At 32.1% G+C, this 17,527-nt stretch overlaps 2 protein-coding genes across 3 annotated transcripts; both read left to right on the top strand.

Annotated features, from left to right (window-relative positions):
- The first annotated feature begins 4,070 nt into the window (after positions 1-4,070).
- LOC115989592 (triose phosphate/phosphate translocator, chloroplastic) lies at positions 4,071-12,087 on the top strand. Of its 2 annotated transcripts, none has more exons than XM_031113349.1 (12): positions 4,071-4,611; positions 4,751-4,819; positions 5,406-5,471; positions 5,650-5,728; positions 9,182-9,302; positions 9,426-9,521; positions 9,806-9,918; positions 10,050-10,127; positions 10,245-10,361; positions 10,622-10,721; positions 10,827-10,927; positions 11,744-12,087. In XM_031113349.1, the coding sequence occupies exons 1-12, from the start codon at positions 4,343-4,345 to the stop codon at positions 11,759-11,761; spliced, it is 1,227 nt and encodes a 408-aa protein (XP_030969209.1). In that variant the 5' UTR covers positions 4,071-4,342; the 3' UTR covers positions 11,762-12,087. The 2 variants fall into 2 exon arrangements, with proteins under 2 accessions (XP_030969209.1, XP_030969210.1); XM_031113350.1 differs by having other exon boundaries at positions 4,076-4,616.
- A 4,064-nt stretch (positions 12,088-16,151) lies between these two features.
- LOC115989593 (homeobox-DDT domain protein RLT1-like) lies at positions 16,152-17,265 on the top strand. Its single transcript, XM_031113351.1, has 2 exons — positions 16,152-16,636; positions 16,748-17,265. Exons 1-2 carry the CDS (start codon positions 16,447-16,449, stop codon positions 17,248-17,250), a joined length of 693 nt encoding a protein of 230 aa, XP_030969211.1. The 5' UTR covers positions 16,152-16,446; the 3' UTR covers positions 17,251-17,265.
- The last annotated feature ends 262 nt before the right edge of the window (positions 17,266-17,527 follow it).

Here is a 17,527-nt window from a genome sequence, read left to right as displayed (position 1 = left end):
GCCATGTTGTGTTCAGTATGAAATTCTATTTTCTATTTTCCTAGGTTCCAATCAATGAATTCTAATTCTAAAAGGTATTTAAATTATAGTTGTTCAACTACAATGGCTACAAATCAATAAATTTCTTGATTTTTCATTTGTTTCTTTTTACTTTTAAATTGTGGGTTTGCTAATTCATTTGGATTAATCACTAGGAAGTGTATTACTTTTTTTGGGATTCCAAAATTGTTCACTCTCTAATACAAATGCTTGTCAAAGGCCTTGTAACTGAATTGGCACCTCCCCATGCACAAAGTGCTGGGGGGGTTTAGGAGGGAAAAATGTTCGAGCTGTGGGGTTAGCAGCATATTGTAATTATTTCTAAAAAAAAAAAAAAAAAATGCAGATGCTTAATAAAAACAATGTATTGGCTTATGTTTTGAGAATGGCCAAGGATCACTTCGTAAATTCTAATACTAAAAATGAGAGATTGCGTCACAATAATGGTTGTACCTATTGTTCTTGTGAATTTGGGACTCCTAAATGAGAAATAAATTCTATCATTCTAAGTTATGAATTTATATAATGACACCCCAAATCATCAAAACATCCATCATGCCTCCAAAAACAATGCCAGTAATTATGCAGCTACTTGAGCCTCTAACAGCACCACCAACATCATTTATGCAACAACTTAAGTAAAGCATTATTGCCACCAATTAAACAGTCTTATTTTGTATAGGAAGATTTAGGACATAAAAAAATATAATTGAGTTAAACAATCTCATGCGCCTATCCCCATTCAATTTAAAAGATACAATTTGGCCAATTTATTTTTTTATTTTGTGTTGTATTTAGTAGAATTTTATGAACTGTGATTGTAAATTGATATTGCATATGTAGTATCCAATGATGATTTTATGTTACCAAGATCGTGAAAATTGCAAGGAAAAACCATTTTAGTACCTCTAAATAGGTCCAACATCAATAGCACCAATACTATTGACCAATCCCATGCATAAGCATGGGTTACATGCTAGTCTATATATATAATAATAGCTGAAGCCGAGAGAAACTCAAATTAGAATTCCAAATTAGAGTTCCAAATTTATGCCATGTGTCCTAAATTATTTATTCTTAAAGAGTTTTATTTTTTAATTTTAGAATCAAATGTGGGACCACATCATAAATCTTCATCCATTTGAGTTATTAAGTATAAAAACCAAAGAGTCTAGAATAAATGAATCTTAAAAAAAAAAAAAAAAAAAAAAAAGAAGTGCTTCACAATAATTTAAAAAAAAAAAAAAACATGGACAATTCACATTTTATACCTAATAATATCCTTACAAATTTTTTTAAAGAGTTAACACAATATAAAATGATTATCAATAGTATTTAAATTATATATGTAGGGTCACGATTCAAGGCCCAGGCCCAACAGGTATGGCCTTCTGACCCCAGAAGCCCGAAACAATGAATTTATAGAGAGTAGATTACAGAACTAGGCTTAAACGAAGTGTACACTAGCTAAAATTGGGCCATGCAACACTCGAGAATAAGAAAAGCCCCCTTTATGTCCATTAGATGTTCAATCCGAGGAGACGTGGAGGACGTATATCAGTCCCTGCTTAAAGACTATGGTTTTTACACTGTTTTTGTGTTCTAAGTTCCTTTTTTCTCCTCTCTCTTATATAGCCCCCTTGAAATCATCAGGGCCTTATATTTGTTGATCATCTGGATCTTCACTTGAGTGCCCGTTCCATCAGACATCTCCCTCATCTTTCTGTGAGTTGTGGTAGTCAAGACAACACTGTTCACAAGTCCTTTCCACATTAATGCGGTCAGAAAAGTAGCTGCTATGCATTTAATGTGGCAGCTATAGCTTCTCCCTTGGCATCCTACACTTTCTTCCCTCTTACGGGCTTATGGGACTCATCCTTGTTACTAATGCTCGTGGGAGTGGATCCTTCTAGCAGGCAGAATGCATGTTTGAGCCATATTTGGTACGTCCAAGGAGACATTTCTCCTCGGACCACCTTTTAAACATCTTTGGACTCATAAGAATTGGGCTGGAAGCCCTTTTGGTACCTACACCTTCTCCTCGGACGTAGTCGAATTTTCATATGGGACCCAAAGCCCATTTTATGATCTTGGGCCTTTGCCCCTACAATATATATATGAATTATATTATGTATCTTATTGTATATCTTTAAGTATTTTCATACATATGCATGAGGTTACAAGTTAGTATACATTAATAGCCAAAACTGAGAAAAAATCCAATTAAATTTTAAATTGGAGTCTAATTTTGCGCCACGTGTCTCATCTAATTTTTAAATTTGTTTGTCAAGTGAATTATTAGGTGCAAAATCAAAGAGCCCAAATTCAATTAGATTCTAAATTGAATTTTAATTGAAATTCAATTTTGCAACAGATGTCCCATCTAATTTTTTTAATTTTTGTGGCAAATGAATTATTAAGTGCAAAAGCTGAAGAATCTAGATCCAATTAGATTCTAAATCATACATATGTGTGTGTGTGTGTGTGTGTGTGTGTAATTGTGACTGTGATTGTTTATAAATGTACTTGTATATTTGCACAGCCAAAACAGAGAGAAAATTCAATTAGATTCTAAATTGAATTCCAATTTTTGTATAATTTTGCACCATATGTCTCATACTCTCATCGAAGTTTTTTTAATTTTTGTTTTAGGCAGGAACGAACCCAGGATTTTAAGCTAGAGGGGTATGAAAAAATAAAAATAAAAAAAATAAAAATAAAAAACTCCAAATAGGCATCTCTATAGTATTAAAAAATTATAAATACACAAAATCGTTGTTTCTAAATACATTAAGATGCAATTAATTACTAATAAATACAAAAACAAAATAATGTTTTTTTTTAATACTAGGTTGGCTAGATTTATTTATTTATTTAAGTTAGAGCATTCACAAACATCTCAAAAAAAAAGTTAGAGCATTCACAATGGTGGTGCTAACAATTTTAGCTTTTAGTACATCAAAAAACTATTTTATCTATTTTACTACCCTAATTTACAATACACCTGATATCAAATGTTCTATTTTTTTTTTATCATTTTATTTAAAATAATATAAATAACTCAGTAAAATAATAAAAGAAGAGAGAGAATTTGAGTTTTTTAATTGAAGGAAGATATATAATCTTAATAAAATATTGTATTTTATTTTTAACAACTTACTATAGTTAACTGGTATTTATACTAGTTTACTGTAATTGCAAAAAAATTTAGTTTTAGCTTCTCCAATAACACATGATTTTTTGGTTTTTTTGTGGTAAAATAGTTTTTTTTTTTTCCCGCTAAAATACAATATCACTATTGTGAATGTCTTTATTATTTTTGTTAAGTTTTTGGGTTTTAATAGTTGCTACTTAGGTGAGACTAGCTAGGTTTATTGAAGGTTTTGGAAAGGAACCCAACTACACAAATTTAATATATAATAACTTAAAAAAAAAAAAAAAAAAAAATTGGATCCAAGGGGATTGCCCCCTTGTGCCTCTGCCTGAGTTCGTTCTTGATTCTAAGTAAGTTAATTTTATGTAAAAGACGAAAAATTTAATATAAATAAATCATAAAAAATTCAATAAAAAAAAAAGGTAAACTCATATGTATATTTTTTAAAAAAAAATTGTTAAACTCATTTATATATTTATGACTTAAAAAATGTTCTTAAATTATTCTAATTTGAACTTTTATATATATATATATATATATATATAATTGGGATTATTTTTTATGGTGGATACGTATGATTATACACCAATAGTTATAGTGAAATGGATTCTTAATATTTTCAATTTGATATTAAAAATTGAAAGGGTTTATTTTTCTCGGAAAAAGGTCCAAATTAAGGATATAGAGACGATAAAATGGAGGCTCACCGCCACGATTGGACAAAACATGCCCTCCCTCTCAAGCCTCTCACTGGGGATAAGACGGGTCCCACCACACCCTTACACATATGATATCAGATATCCTCAGATCCTCCATAGCCACAATTATTAATAATAATAAATTATTTATCTCATATCTCCTCCCTCGAACCTTTCCTTCTCTCCGGTTGAACCACAAACACTTACACACACACACATTGTCACAATTCACATACTCCCCCCCAGCGCTCTCCCACCGTTCATCGAATCATTCACTAATCCCTGATCCTCGTCACACTGGTGTATCAAATTTTTTAACGTGAACTCGCGAGGCACTGGATTAAAACCGTTTTAACATCGCTACCACTCTTCTCTGTTGGTGTGAATAAGAGCTGTGTTTAGCAACCACAAGTACATTTTGGATTTCTCTCTCTCTATCTCTTAGAAAACCATGGAGTCGCGAGTGTTGTCACGCGCTAGCACCTTCGCTTCGCTCTCTCAGCTCCGAAAGCCACCAAGAGAGAACAACAACAACAACAATAGCGTAAGCTTTGTCTCGGTGAGGCCGATTGGAGCTGTGGGAGAAGGAGGGAACTTGATATGGGGGAGGCAGCTCCGACCAGCTCTGTTGCTTGAGAGCTCATCGGCTGGGAAGCAGAGAGAGAGTGTGAAGCCTTGTTTGGCGGCGGCTTCATCGTCTCCAGGGAGCGATTCCGCCGGGTGAGGTCCGTTTCCCTCCGTACGTTCTGACTCGGTGGTGGGGGTTCAGAATAACTCGCCCGTGTTAGTCAGCCTCGACACTAATGGTTTTTCTTTGTCTCTTTCTCTCTGACTCCGTTGTTGTTGTTTGTTGTTACAGGGAAGCGAAGCCTGTCGGTTTCATCGAGAAGTACCCGGCTCTCGTTACTGGCTTCTTCTTCTTCATGTGGTATGTACTAAGTCTAACGTTAGATAAAGACTATTTTTCTTTTTTTGAGAGATAATTATATATATATATATATATATATATTTACTCTATTTTTTTAGAGATATTTGTAATTTGTGGAGTTAGATCTTGAAAATGACTCTTTATGACCAAAACATATATAACATGCTGATATAAAAATAAAATCAAACATAAATTTTGTTAATACTGTAGACTGTTCTTAACTGTATGTGATGGGATAGAAATTATTAGGTTCATAGGAGACTGTTGTTGATGTGGTTGTCTTCGATTTTCTAACTAATAAAATATTTTTATTTATATAAATATGACATCACCTGATAATTTTTATTTTTATTTCTTATACAAATTAAGAAATTTACTTATACATAAATGATATTATCTCATTGGATCACATCAATAGGTGACCTAATAATTTCCCTTGTCGTGGACTCTAGGCATTATGGCCTATTTTCATCTCTTCTAGTTCAATTTATATATATAACCTTTTCTTTGAGGGGGAAAAAAAAAAATCAAAGCAAAGGACTTGAAGATCTTAAATATTAATTATTTGTGATTGTGCAATGTGCAGGTATTTCCTGAACGTGATTTTCAACATCCTGAACAAGAAGATCTACAATTATTTTCCGTATCCCTAGTGAGTAGTATGACATTTTATCGAAAGTCATGTGTGCTTTGAAACTCATCAAGGAAATGCTTCAAAAAAAAAAAAAAAAAAAACTCATCAAGGAAAAAAAAAATGTTCACTTTGAAGTGCGTAGGATATTGTAAAGTAGCGTAGTCTTTGACGAAAGTTGCCTTCCTTGCGTGTGCAGCTTTGTCTCGGTTGTGCACTTGTTTGTCGGGGTGGTGTACTGTTTGGTCAGCTGGGCTGTGGGCCTTCCTAAGCGCGCTGTAAGTGAAACAATCCCTTCAACCCTCACTTACTCTGTATTACTAATTTTGTTTTTTTGTTACTATGTGGTCTGAGCAATGTTATTCTCGTTAAAATTTTCACAACAGTTTTTTCTTTAACAAAAGTTTCTATTAAAGCAATATCATTTTTAATATGTATCCATTATTAACATTATTTTTATTATAAATATTGTTACAGATAATATAAATCTTAGTACATTGAGTTTATAAACTAATGTATCATTAATTATTTGTCTGGTAATTGAAACATTACCAATTATATTTATTATTATATTAATTTTTAAATTTTATATAGTAAAATTTGCAATATATAATTTTACCATTTTTTGTTTATTATATATACTTATCAAAACAGACTACATCAAAAAACTTGTGAGGAAAACAAAAATTGTTGTCAATTGATGTATTTAGATTGGTCATTTTAATAGATGTGCTTAAAGTAATTATTAATAAATCATATTAGGAAAATTTTAACATTATTTTGATGAGAAATATAAAAAGTTGTCAATAAAATTAATTATTTTATTATTTTTCTCATAAAAATTTTAAAAAATAAATTTTAAAGTAATTTATTTTGAGCATTCCTTAACATTTTTGATTGACTATTTAGGTGGTGTTTGGGTATTGCGTTTATTGCGTTGCATTTTCTTCGTTTTTTTTTTCTTTCTCTTCCTGGACGCGCGTCTGACACTGTTCATTGTTCATGAACAGTGCCAAACGTGTGAACAGTAACTTTTTTATTATTTTTTTTCTTATTTTCAATTTTCAGCAAAATAAACGGTATCCAAACGGACCCTTAGACTGCTAATTTATTGATGTGTTGAGAATTGAGATTGATATTACCTGAAAACTTGGTAATTGCTGATTGGTCCCATGTCACGTGTCCAAATGTGAGGTTGTAGATTGCTAAATTTGTTGATGTGTTGATAATTGAGATTGATATTACCGGAATTTGGTTTTTTTTTTTTTTTTTTTTTTTTTTTTTTTTTTTTTTTTTTTTTTTTTTGAGAAACATAACCAAGACACCAGTTAGTTTTTGGTGTAGGCGAGATTGAACCACAGATTTTTTATATAAGAGACTTTATTAGTAGAGTTAATTGGAACTATTGTTACTAGAAAACTTGATAATTACTAATTGGTCCCATGTCACGTACTGCCCAATTGTGAGGTTGTCACGGGACTTGTGTCATCCGAATTTTTTATTTTTATTATTAATAATATTCTTTTTGAGACTTGTGAATTGTGATCACCGGCCACCTGATAAATTTGCTTGATAATTAAAATGGGTTTAGTTGTAGATTTTTAGTATTGTTGTTCAGTTTTCAGTGTTGTGAAAATACATATTTGAATGTTATAGAAATACGTGTCAAAAGTGTTATTGTTGTTTAAATATAGAAAATTGTTGTTTAAACACGGGTACTAAACAACCACTTATTTTTTTAAACTCCTGTAAATCTGGATGTGAGATATGTGTTGCAGCAGCTCCCCTTTTTATACAAAAATAAAGATATATATATATATATATATATATATATATATAGGGATTTACTAACACGTACTTTTAAAATATACATTAGTAAACTATTTTAGAAATTTTTTTATGAAAAAATAAAAAAGTAATTAACTGTTTTGATAGTTTTTTTTTTTAATTCTCCATAAAAACTTTTCCAAAATAAATAGTTAATATGTGCCCTCTATATATATATATATATATAAATCTTTTTTGTGGGCCACTACCATAGTCATCTATCGCTTGAATAGGTTAAAGAACTTTGGCCCTCCGGCGAGAAATGTCGTGGGGAAAGAAAAAAAAAAAATCTAAAATATTATAATTGCCTCGGCTAAAATACAAAGTATAATATAACGTTCATTAGCATTTAAAAAAAAAAAAACCATAATAGTAGCATTTTCATTGGAAACGCCCTTGAATGTGTTGATTTTGGATGTGTTTATTTACCATTTATTTAAAATGGGAAAAATTACTATTATATCTTGGATAAATTACACCTCTCTTGTTTAAACATTCGCTACATTGACAATGTCCCTTCCAAAGTATTAATTTGCTTGATTGACTTCTTAATTTAAGAGAATTGTATCAATACACTCCCTACAATCTAAACTAGCTTGAAACTCTATGTATATGCATGAGATAGGTTTACAAATAAGTATAACTAAATTCGTATTAAGATTTCACCAAATTCATACATAAATATATAATGTTTGTATATTTGAAAATATAAAATAACTAATAAAATAAATATAATTTTATTTGAAACAAAAAAAAGATCATTTAAATTGTTATCCATGAAATACTCAATTTTAGTTGTTCAATCACTATTTATATAATAATAATAATTTTTGATTCAATGGTTGCACTTATTAATTTTGATACTGTGGTTTTCTCACCTAATTTTGATTATAAGAAAATTAAATTGGAGTAGTGTAGTAAATAGTTGAATCAAAAGTAAGAAAACTGGATGAGACACATGCCATGAAATTATTCAACGTAGAATTCACTTCGATATCTAATTGGATTTTCTCTTAATTTTAATTTATATATATATATATATATATATGATTAAGAGTTAAATTACATGAAGATTGAGGGGTTTTATTATTATTATTATTATTAATTTCATTATTATACCCAATTTCATTTCATTTGACGATGATGTAGACATTTGGAAACACCTTAATACAATTTTTTTAAATTACGATATCAATTGAACAAATCGATATTTTGGAGGAAGAGGTTAAAATTTAGGATAGAAAAGTATAATTTTTTTAAATGAGGTTTCGAAAAATTGTACATAAAACAAATTAGCCAAAAGAACTCGAAAATGAAGATGTTAGAATACCATAGTCAGGATACAATATCAATATATTTCCTATGGTATTCTAACATGTACAATATTTATTGTATTGTGACTTTAGCGTCTATTTGACATTATTTTAGGAAGGAGAACGTTTTAAGTGCTTGGTAAGTTACAAAAAATTGTGCTTTAAAGTTCTTGGTTAATAAAGCAAAATCAGTGAATTGTTGAAAGGTCCAAATTTTAACTTTATCCTTATAAAAGTATTTTCACCTTTAAAGATCAGCCAAAAGAGCTTTAATACTTATCAATCCATCCAAAAGCAAAAACATGCATGGGTAGTTTTTTGGCCAAGTTTACTCTACTTCCTCTACTTCCTCTTCTTCCCCTTTCATCCAAACGGGCCAGTTAGCTCGAATTTTTTGTACTATAATGGATTGTAGAATGCCAAACTTCGACATATAAAAGGGAGAAGTTCCCCTAGGGGGGTTAAAGTTGCAAGATCATATTTCTTAATGCGGAATTTCTACACGGTCGGTCCCATTTGTTATGATACATTTGAAAACCTTGTCTCTGCACTGATCTGTAAATGCTGTATAACTGGGGTTTCTCTGTGTAGCCTATGGACTCGAACCTCTTGAAGCTGCTCTTCCCTGTTGCCGTGTGTCATGCACTTGGCCATGTGACCAGCAATGTCTCATTTGCAGCAGTTGCTGTCTCATTCACACATACAATCAAAGGTGATAATGAGATAATTGCTCTTACAGGATTTTGCCTTTGTGTTTTTGAAATTAATTTACTTAATACTTGCATCAGTTAGGTCCAAAGTATTTTCTATTGAAATTATGTGTTTTTTTTTTCAGCTCTTGAGCCCTTCTTCAATGCTGCTGCGTCTCAATTCATACTTGGGCAATCAATACCTATCACTTTATGGTTGTCTCTGGCTCCTGTTGTTCTTGGTAAGCTCTCTTCCTTCTTTTATATGGTTATTTCAGTCATATCATGAAGGTGGAAATATCCTTAATCTAGCTTGATGGCAGTTCATACTTACCTATTAATTTACGGCGCTACTATTAACTAGATGACTGATTTATGAAACTAATAATTGTTACATCACAAATATACTTGAAAAAAAAAAAAAAGCCTTTAATGTTGGAATTATGGGATTTCAACTCATGAAGATCCAGTCCCTGCGTTCTTAGTACATTTCTAACGGTATCTTTGCCTTTGATTTGAAATACAGGTGTGTCAATGGCATCATTGACTGAGCTGTCATTTAACTGGGTTGGCTTCATTAGTGCTATGATTTCCAACATTTCCTTTACTTACAGGAGTATCTATTCAAAGAAAGCCATGGTTATCTTCTATGCAACTCTTTTTAACCCTTTTACCTTGAACTTAATGAAGTTAGACAGTTCACAATTGTTATTTAACGTTTCGCCCTCTAATGATCTTTTTATTTTTATTCGTTTAATTCTTCTTTGCAGACTGACATGGATAGTACTAATCTCTATGCTTACATTTCCATCATTGCTCTGTTTGTCTGTATTCCACCTGCCATCATTGTAAGCGATACTTCCCTTGCGTCACCTAGAATTTTAATGTTTGTAACCCCAAGATTACATAGGAAAATTTTATGTTTTAAAGTGACTCCTCATTTCCATTTCATATACTTTTAACAGTTGGAGGGACCTAAACTGATGAAGCATGGCTTCGGTGATGCAATCACAAAAGTGGGTCTAACCAAGTTCATCACAGACCTTTTTTGGGTGGGAATGTTTTACCACCTTTACAATCAGGTACATTTTGTTTTCTACATCTTCTTTGGTAACAAATTCGTGGTTGACTTATACAGTAAGTTTTCTGTTCTTGCAATTATACACACTCGTTATTTCTTCTCCCTCCTGTTGATTAGCTTTAAATATGCAAGACTAAGCTTATTTAGCCAACTGCTAAATTAGTTCCTGCTTTCACCTTTGATATCCTTGTTGATAATTTCTAACACACTGTCATGTTATGTGCTGGTAAAATGTTTTTTATATTGGCTGTTTGGAAATAGTTGGCCACCAACACCCTGGAGAGGGTGGCACCTCTTACACACGCAGTTGGCAACGTATTGAAACGTGTATTCGTCATTGGATTCTCAATCATAGTCTTCGGTAAATCTTCATCCTTATTTTCTCTCCCTTTTTCTTTCTTCTGCGTGTTTTGGCCTAAAAAACTTTAAACCTAAATGTTATCTAACATATTTTTCCTGGCATCAGGTAACAAGATTTCAACACAAACTGGTATTGGAACTGCTATCGCAATTGCTGGAGTAGCAATCTACTCTTACATCAAGGCCAAGATGGAAGAAGAGAAACGAGTGAGTTTTTAGCTTCAACTCTTTTTATCCCCCCTAAAGGACAGTCATAGAGGACCAAACTATACTTCAGTTTTGGGTTATGAGTGTTAAAGCATCCAACCCCAGTGCTTAAACTAATAGATGGATGAGTAATGCAAGAGATACAAACATTTTTACAAAAAATTTTACAAACTGCTGATGTGATGAGTGATTATTGGTAAATGAAAAATTAATGCTAATGATGGGTCTAAATAAAAATCAGTAAGAAGTTGACCATATCAACAGTTTGTAAAAATGTTGTAAAATAATTTGTAACTGTAAAATTATTCTAGATGGATAGGCCTAAATTTTACATAAAACCCGTACCATACATATCCCAAACCCAACAGCTGTTGGATTCACCAACAATGAGCAGCATTTATGCTTCAAAGAATAACTGCCATTAAAATTATGCATTCATGATAACGAGTTAAAATCTAGTCCTACACCATAGCCTTATGCTATTGAATGTTGCTCGCCTCTTAGTCCTCCCTATTATGTTGATCTGTGCTGTGCATGGCTTCTGATTACCATTTGAGTAGGATCATTTCAGTAAGAGAGGGGTTCCCAACTATCAGAAATATCCACAAATTTTGTTCAGCATGGCACTTGGTCTATTTTATGTTGTTCCGAATCTACAAGTTTAGGTCCAATTATGTATTAATTCCTCAACTTCTTTACTTTTTTTCCATATTGGTCTTCTTTAACGCGTGTATGCCCATCAATTTTGGACATTTAATACATAAATAACACTTAAGCTGAATTTCATTAAATTTGATTTCCCTTTTCTTTTGGCAGCAAGCGAAGGCAGCATAAAAGGAAAGAAGTGCGGACAAGGGGCAATCATGTTTTTTAAATTTTAAATATTTCCTTCCGAAGAGAGTTGACAAAATTCGTAACCTATCCTTACTCCCAAAAAAAAAAAAAAAAAAATTGGTGTTTAATATCCTTGTGGTAGTTCTTTGGCTTATTTGTTATCTTAATAAATTTTCTTTCATTCAAGTACTGGCAATTGCTCATTTGCAATCATCTCATGTTGACTGAAAATAATGAATCGCCTTGTCTGCCACAAGTTATAACAGGCTTTAAACAGAGATGATGGAATGCGTGATTTATGAAATAATAGTAATTTACCAGAGGTAGATCATGTCTGGTACTGCTCATTAATTCTGCATCCATTTCTCTAACATTTTCTTGCATTTTAATGTAAGGTAATGCACAGGAAGATGAGAAAATACACTCCCAATCTAGATTTTACAATCCTACAATTTTACGATCCTACCTACCTAAAACGATCCATATCTTTCAAGGATCTTAGCAATCGTTCAGGATAGTAGAATCATACGATTCTGACCATCTCAAACGACCTTGGTTTCTTGTAATTTTCTTTAACTTGACAGAAGGCTCAGTATGACATAAATGAAAAATAAAATCCTAATAGACCAAGTTTTTTCACTCTAATGTAGAGAGAGTGTCAGTTGGACCCAAATAAAAAATATCCCAATAGAGTGTCACATTTTGAGATTTTTGGCATTTTTAAATAATGTTTACAAATGAATGTAGTGATATATGGTAATTATATCAATGAATGTATAATTTATGTGATTATTTAATATACCAATGTGTATTTTTTGTTTTTTTCTCAAATAATGTAGGATCTTACGATCCACAATCTAATCCTATGATCTACGATCTCACTACCTCCTACGATCCTATGTAGGATCCTGATTTTGACAACCGGTTAGACACCTACTTGGAAACTATACAATAAATTTGATTCATTATGGAACCATGAGTTATAAATTTCACTTCATCAAAGAATATCTAAGATTTCTTCTCAAAAAAAATATAAAAATAAAAATAAAGAATAACTAAGATTGTAACTAGAAAGGTGAAGGACTTTCCAAAGCAAACACTATTCCAATGCCCATTGTTGGGTTGGTCAGTCTAGCTTTGATGGTACTTATCTTAATTGTCTTGATTGTGGCAAAGTTTGATTTGATAGTACAAGACTACAACTACATGTGGATGATAGATATTTGATATGAAGTTAGTAATAACATCAAAAATAGAATGGAGGGTCAAATGTCTTGTAATTTAACTAACATAACTTGGTGTTTTCAATTGAGATGTTTCGAGGTTTCATCTCTCTCAACTATCAAATTTTAATTAAAAATAAGAAAAAGAAAACCTTGATCAATGCTCCAGTTAATCACTATGGTAGTATGGTTATTCTGCTATCTATGTTTTTAGGCATGTCTATGGACTTCAACCTTCCCTCTTCAATTAAACTCAATGTATTGTAGTTTAGTGGTGTTTCACTTCATTATTGCAATATAAAATTTGGGAATAATTACATTTTACCATCTTAAGTATATTTCAAATTACATTTTGTACCATAAACTTTTTAGAATGCATGGTTAACACCCTAAATTATTACCTGTGTTATACTTTGTACTTCATCGTTAATTCTATCGTTATATTAGATGAAAAACCAAAGTTTAGGGTACAAAGTGTCATTGGTAGTATAGCTTAAGGTGATAAAATGTAATTTCTCTCCTATTTTTAAAGGATTTAGAAGAGGGGAAATTGAGTCTTTTCATATGATGCTATCCAAAATAACGACAAAATTGATGGTGGGATGCAAAATGTAACATAAATTATAGTTTAGGATGCGAGCTGTGCATTCTTATTGTTTAGAGTGCAAAGTGTAATTTAGAATATAGTTTAAAGTGGTAAAGTATAATTTTCTCATCAAATTTAAGGTTTACCCAAATTTTCAAGAGGGGAAGGAGTCAAAGGACCTTGCCTTTGATTCTAGGAGAAGCACAATATGATTTCCTGAATGTTAAAGTTAACATTAAAAGGTAAAATTGAAAAACAAAATACGTAAACAATTAAATAAAACAAAACATTTTACAAATAGAATCAGGAGTTTGGTTTCTAATTGGGTTGTAATTTAAATTATTTTCTTTTAGAGAGCTTCATAGCGTTTGTTCTTGATGATTACTCTTTATCATCAGACAGTGGCGGCTCAAGGATTTTTTTTTAAGTGGCTACTAAGAAATTTAAATTATACAAAATCTAATAAAGCGATAATTTGAATATTTGCTACAATTGTGAGTTGACTCACTACGGAGAGTAAAATTGTTGTGACTTCAAAAATAAAAAGAATATAATTGTCATCATTATTAAGGAGAACTAACAACCACAATATTTTTCTTGGTACAATTTTTTAGGAAAAAATGAAATTAGAGACTATTTTTATTAAATAGGTTGAACGAACTACAAATTTGAATATTTAGCGATTTTTATCTTTTTGTTTTATAGTAGGCTTTTTGTTGAATAATTAGATCACTTGTTATTGTTTGGTCTTATTTTATTTTTGTTTGGTTTATGTTTGTTGTTATTTGGGCTAATATTTATTGTTGTTATTTAATTGTTTTTTTTTTTTTAATTTTATAAAAGGGATTAAGGATTATGTTTGGGTGGGGGGGAGGGGGGGGAATTAATTTTAGGGTAATACTACATCCACATTATTTTTACAATAAATCTTATGGAAAAACTATTATTAGTGGGTAAAAAAATAATATCAGTATTGAGCCCAAATTAGAATTAGTAACAGCTTACCACATTGGATTTGTTGTAAAATTATTGTAAAAATGTTGTGAATGTAACATTATTCTTATTTTTGTTAAACCCAACTTTTTGTAATTCTCAAGTTAGGGTGTTCAACATTTTTATTAGGTGGTCACAATAGGTTAGTTTAACACACACACACACACACACACACACACACACACACACACACATATATATATATATATTAGCAAGTGTATATATACCATTTTTTGCAAGTCAGGGTGGTCTTGTGTGACCACCCTGGCTTGCATGTAGAGCCGCCAGTGTCATCAGACTAAGACACCAATTGATTTATGGTGTAGGTAGGGATCGAATTTCAAATCTCTTATTCTATGATAATAAACAATATCAATTAAGCTAACTAGAACTTACCGTTTCTTTTTTAAACAGATCATGGGCGAAGTTTGCAAATTCTACCTCAATATGACTCAAAGTTGATATTTTCTCCTCCTTTTGCTTGAGCTAGGAGAGCCATTCCTTAAGTAAAGTATATTCTTGTTTAGGCTGACACGTTTCTTTTGGTAAATTAGCTTTACACGTTTCTAGTAACGGAGGTTGATTCCTCATTCCTGTAGCATCTAATTCCTTTTTAACCTGGCTCATAATAAGCAAAGTGCAAAGGTAACCATATGAACACCCAACTTTTTCAACATAATTTGCCACATATAAGCAGTCAAAAGCTTGCTCTAAGGGCAAGTGATCTATAATCAACCGACCTTTTCCACACGATTTGCCCAATACCCAGTCAAAATCTTTCATTTTTCTTTCCTTCTTTCTTTTTATTTCTGGTTTTTTAGTCAAAAAGTATTTGGTTTTTTAGTCAAAAAGTATTTGTCATAAAATATAAAACTATAAAAGGATAATAATACGTAAAACACGTTGTTGGGGTTGTTTCTCAAGGTTAACCTTGTTGACCCAAATAGCCCACTCCACAAGCCCACTCCTTAATTTGGGCAAGACGAAAAACACACATCGGGGCCCACAAAAACACAAACCGCAAACACCAAATCGATCGTCACACCCCAAAGATTACCAACGAACCCAAACCACAAACCAAAACCAAAAAAAAAAAAAAAAAAAACCAAAAAAAGGCCTTTCAATTCATAAACTTTTATTAGAACCGAATACACAGTTTCTAACTCACTAACAAAAGCACTCAAATTTAATATAAAAAAAAAAATTAAAAAAAAAAAAGTTCATCAAACTTAAAAATCGCTCGTGAGCTCTTTAAAACTTTTTACGCATTAAATAAACAAAAAAACCAAAAACAAAAAAAACAAAAACAATCCCATGTTTTTTTGGCTGTCTAGCCCACATCAAGTCCTTGTTTGACACACAAACACAAACACACCGTTCATTAAAAAGAAAGAGAAAAATTTTTTTTTTTAAAATTTAAAAAAAAGGAATTATGGAAGGTGGAATTAGAGTCAGGAAATACTGTTGGTTTTATCATGCCACTGATTTTGCCTTTACCTATTATCTCATTTGTTTTAATATTTTTATTCTTCTTCATCTTCTTATATTCCTATTATTATTATTATTATTCTTTCTCATTAATTCATTTGAGAGAGAGATATTTATTTTTATTTTGTTATTCGATGATGATAATTCGCCTCTTCCCTCTTTCTCAGTTTTCTCTTCCTTCCTTGACTTTTACGTATTTAAGTTTTGTTAAAAAGGTAAAAGAATAAATTACACAAATCCACAAATCATATTCTTTTGTTGTTTTTCGAGGCTCTCTTTTTTGTTGTTGTTGTTGGTTTTGGATCCTTAGGGATTTCTAGGGTTTTGAAAAGCGCTGTGGGCTGGTTGGTTGTGATCGATCTCGATTTTCTCGATCGTTGTTGTGTTCATCATCAATGGAGGCCGCTTCAGAAGAAGAGAACCAGAACCAGAACAATGAAGAAAACAACAACAACAACAACAATAACAACAGCAATAGTAACGGGAAAATCAACAACAACAACAATTCCAGTGAAGGACTGAGCAAGCCGAAGCGTCAGATGAAGACTCCGTTTCAGCTCGAAACTCTCGAGAAAGCTTATTCCAGTGCGTACAAATTGTGAATTTACGTTTTTTTTTTTTTTGTGGTTTTCGATTTGTGAAATTTTGATAAATTTGTTGAATTTTTTTTTTTTTGGGGATTTTTGTTTGATTCAGTGGAGACTTATCCATCGGAGGCGACGAGGGCCGACCTGTCGGAAAAATTGGGGCTTTCCGATCGGCAATTGCAGATGTGGTTCTGTCACAGGAGGTTGAAGGACAAGAAGGAAGGTTCGACGAAAAAGCCGCGTAAATCCGCGTCAACGGCGGTGGTGGCGGCGATGCCGGAGTCTCCTGTGGATGAATTGAGGGGTGGAGGTGAGCCTGGGAGTGATTACGGGTCTGGTTCGGGGTCTGGGTCGGGTTCGAGCCCGTTAGGTCGCTCGGAGTTTAGAAATGCAGTGTCAAGGAGTGTGCTTGATGATGTACCAATTATGAGGAGGTATTACGAGTCGCCTCAATCGATATTGGAGCTTAGAGCTATTGCCTGTGTGGAGGCACAGTTAGGAGAGCCATTGAGGGAAGACGGGCCAATTCTCGGAGTTGAGTTTGATTCATTGCCGCCTGATGCATTTGGGGCACCTATAGGTATGGCTAATGGGTTTTGTTATTGGATTTGATGTGTTTATTGGATATCGTTGTATACTACTCAACTGGTGAATGCCTGAATTAATATGGAGTATTAGTATTAGATACTCCTATTATTTTATATGCTTAACGTGGAAACTTTTATTCATGTTATTGATAATATGTTGAATTTCAATCATGTTTAAGCAAGTAACTTGGTACTCAAAGATGTTTAGTTAATCTATATATCTATGTGGTAGGGAATTTCAACTATGTTTGTTTTTCGTATTCTTTAGTAGAAGTAGTTAAAAAGGATATGTCAATATGGAA

This window comes from Quercus lobata, chromosome 5 (genome assembly GCF_001633185.2).
Source record: "Quercus lobata isolate SW786 chromosome 5, ValleyOak3.0 Primary Assembly, whole genome shotgun sequence".
Taxonomy (NCBI): Eukaryota; Viridiplantae; Streptophyta; class Magnoliopsida; order Fagales; family Fagaceae; genus Quercus; species Quercus lobata.
The sequence above is the reverse complement of the archived record's forward strand: the minus strand, read 5'-3'. Positions and strand labels throughout refer to the sequence as shown.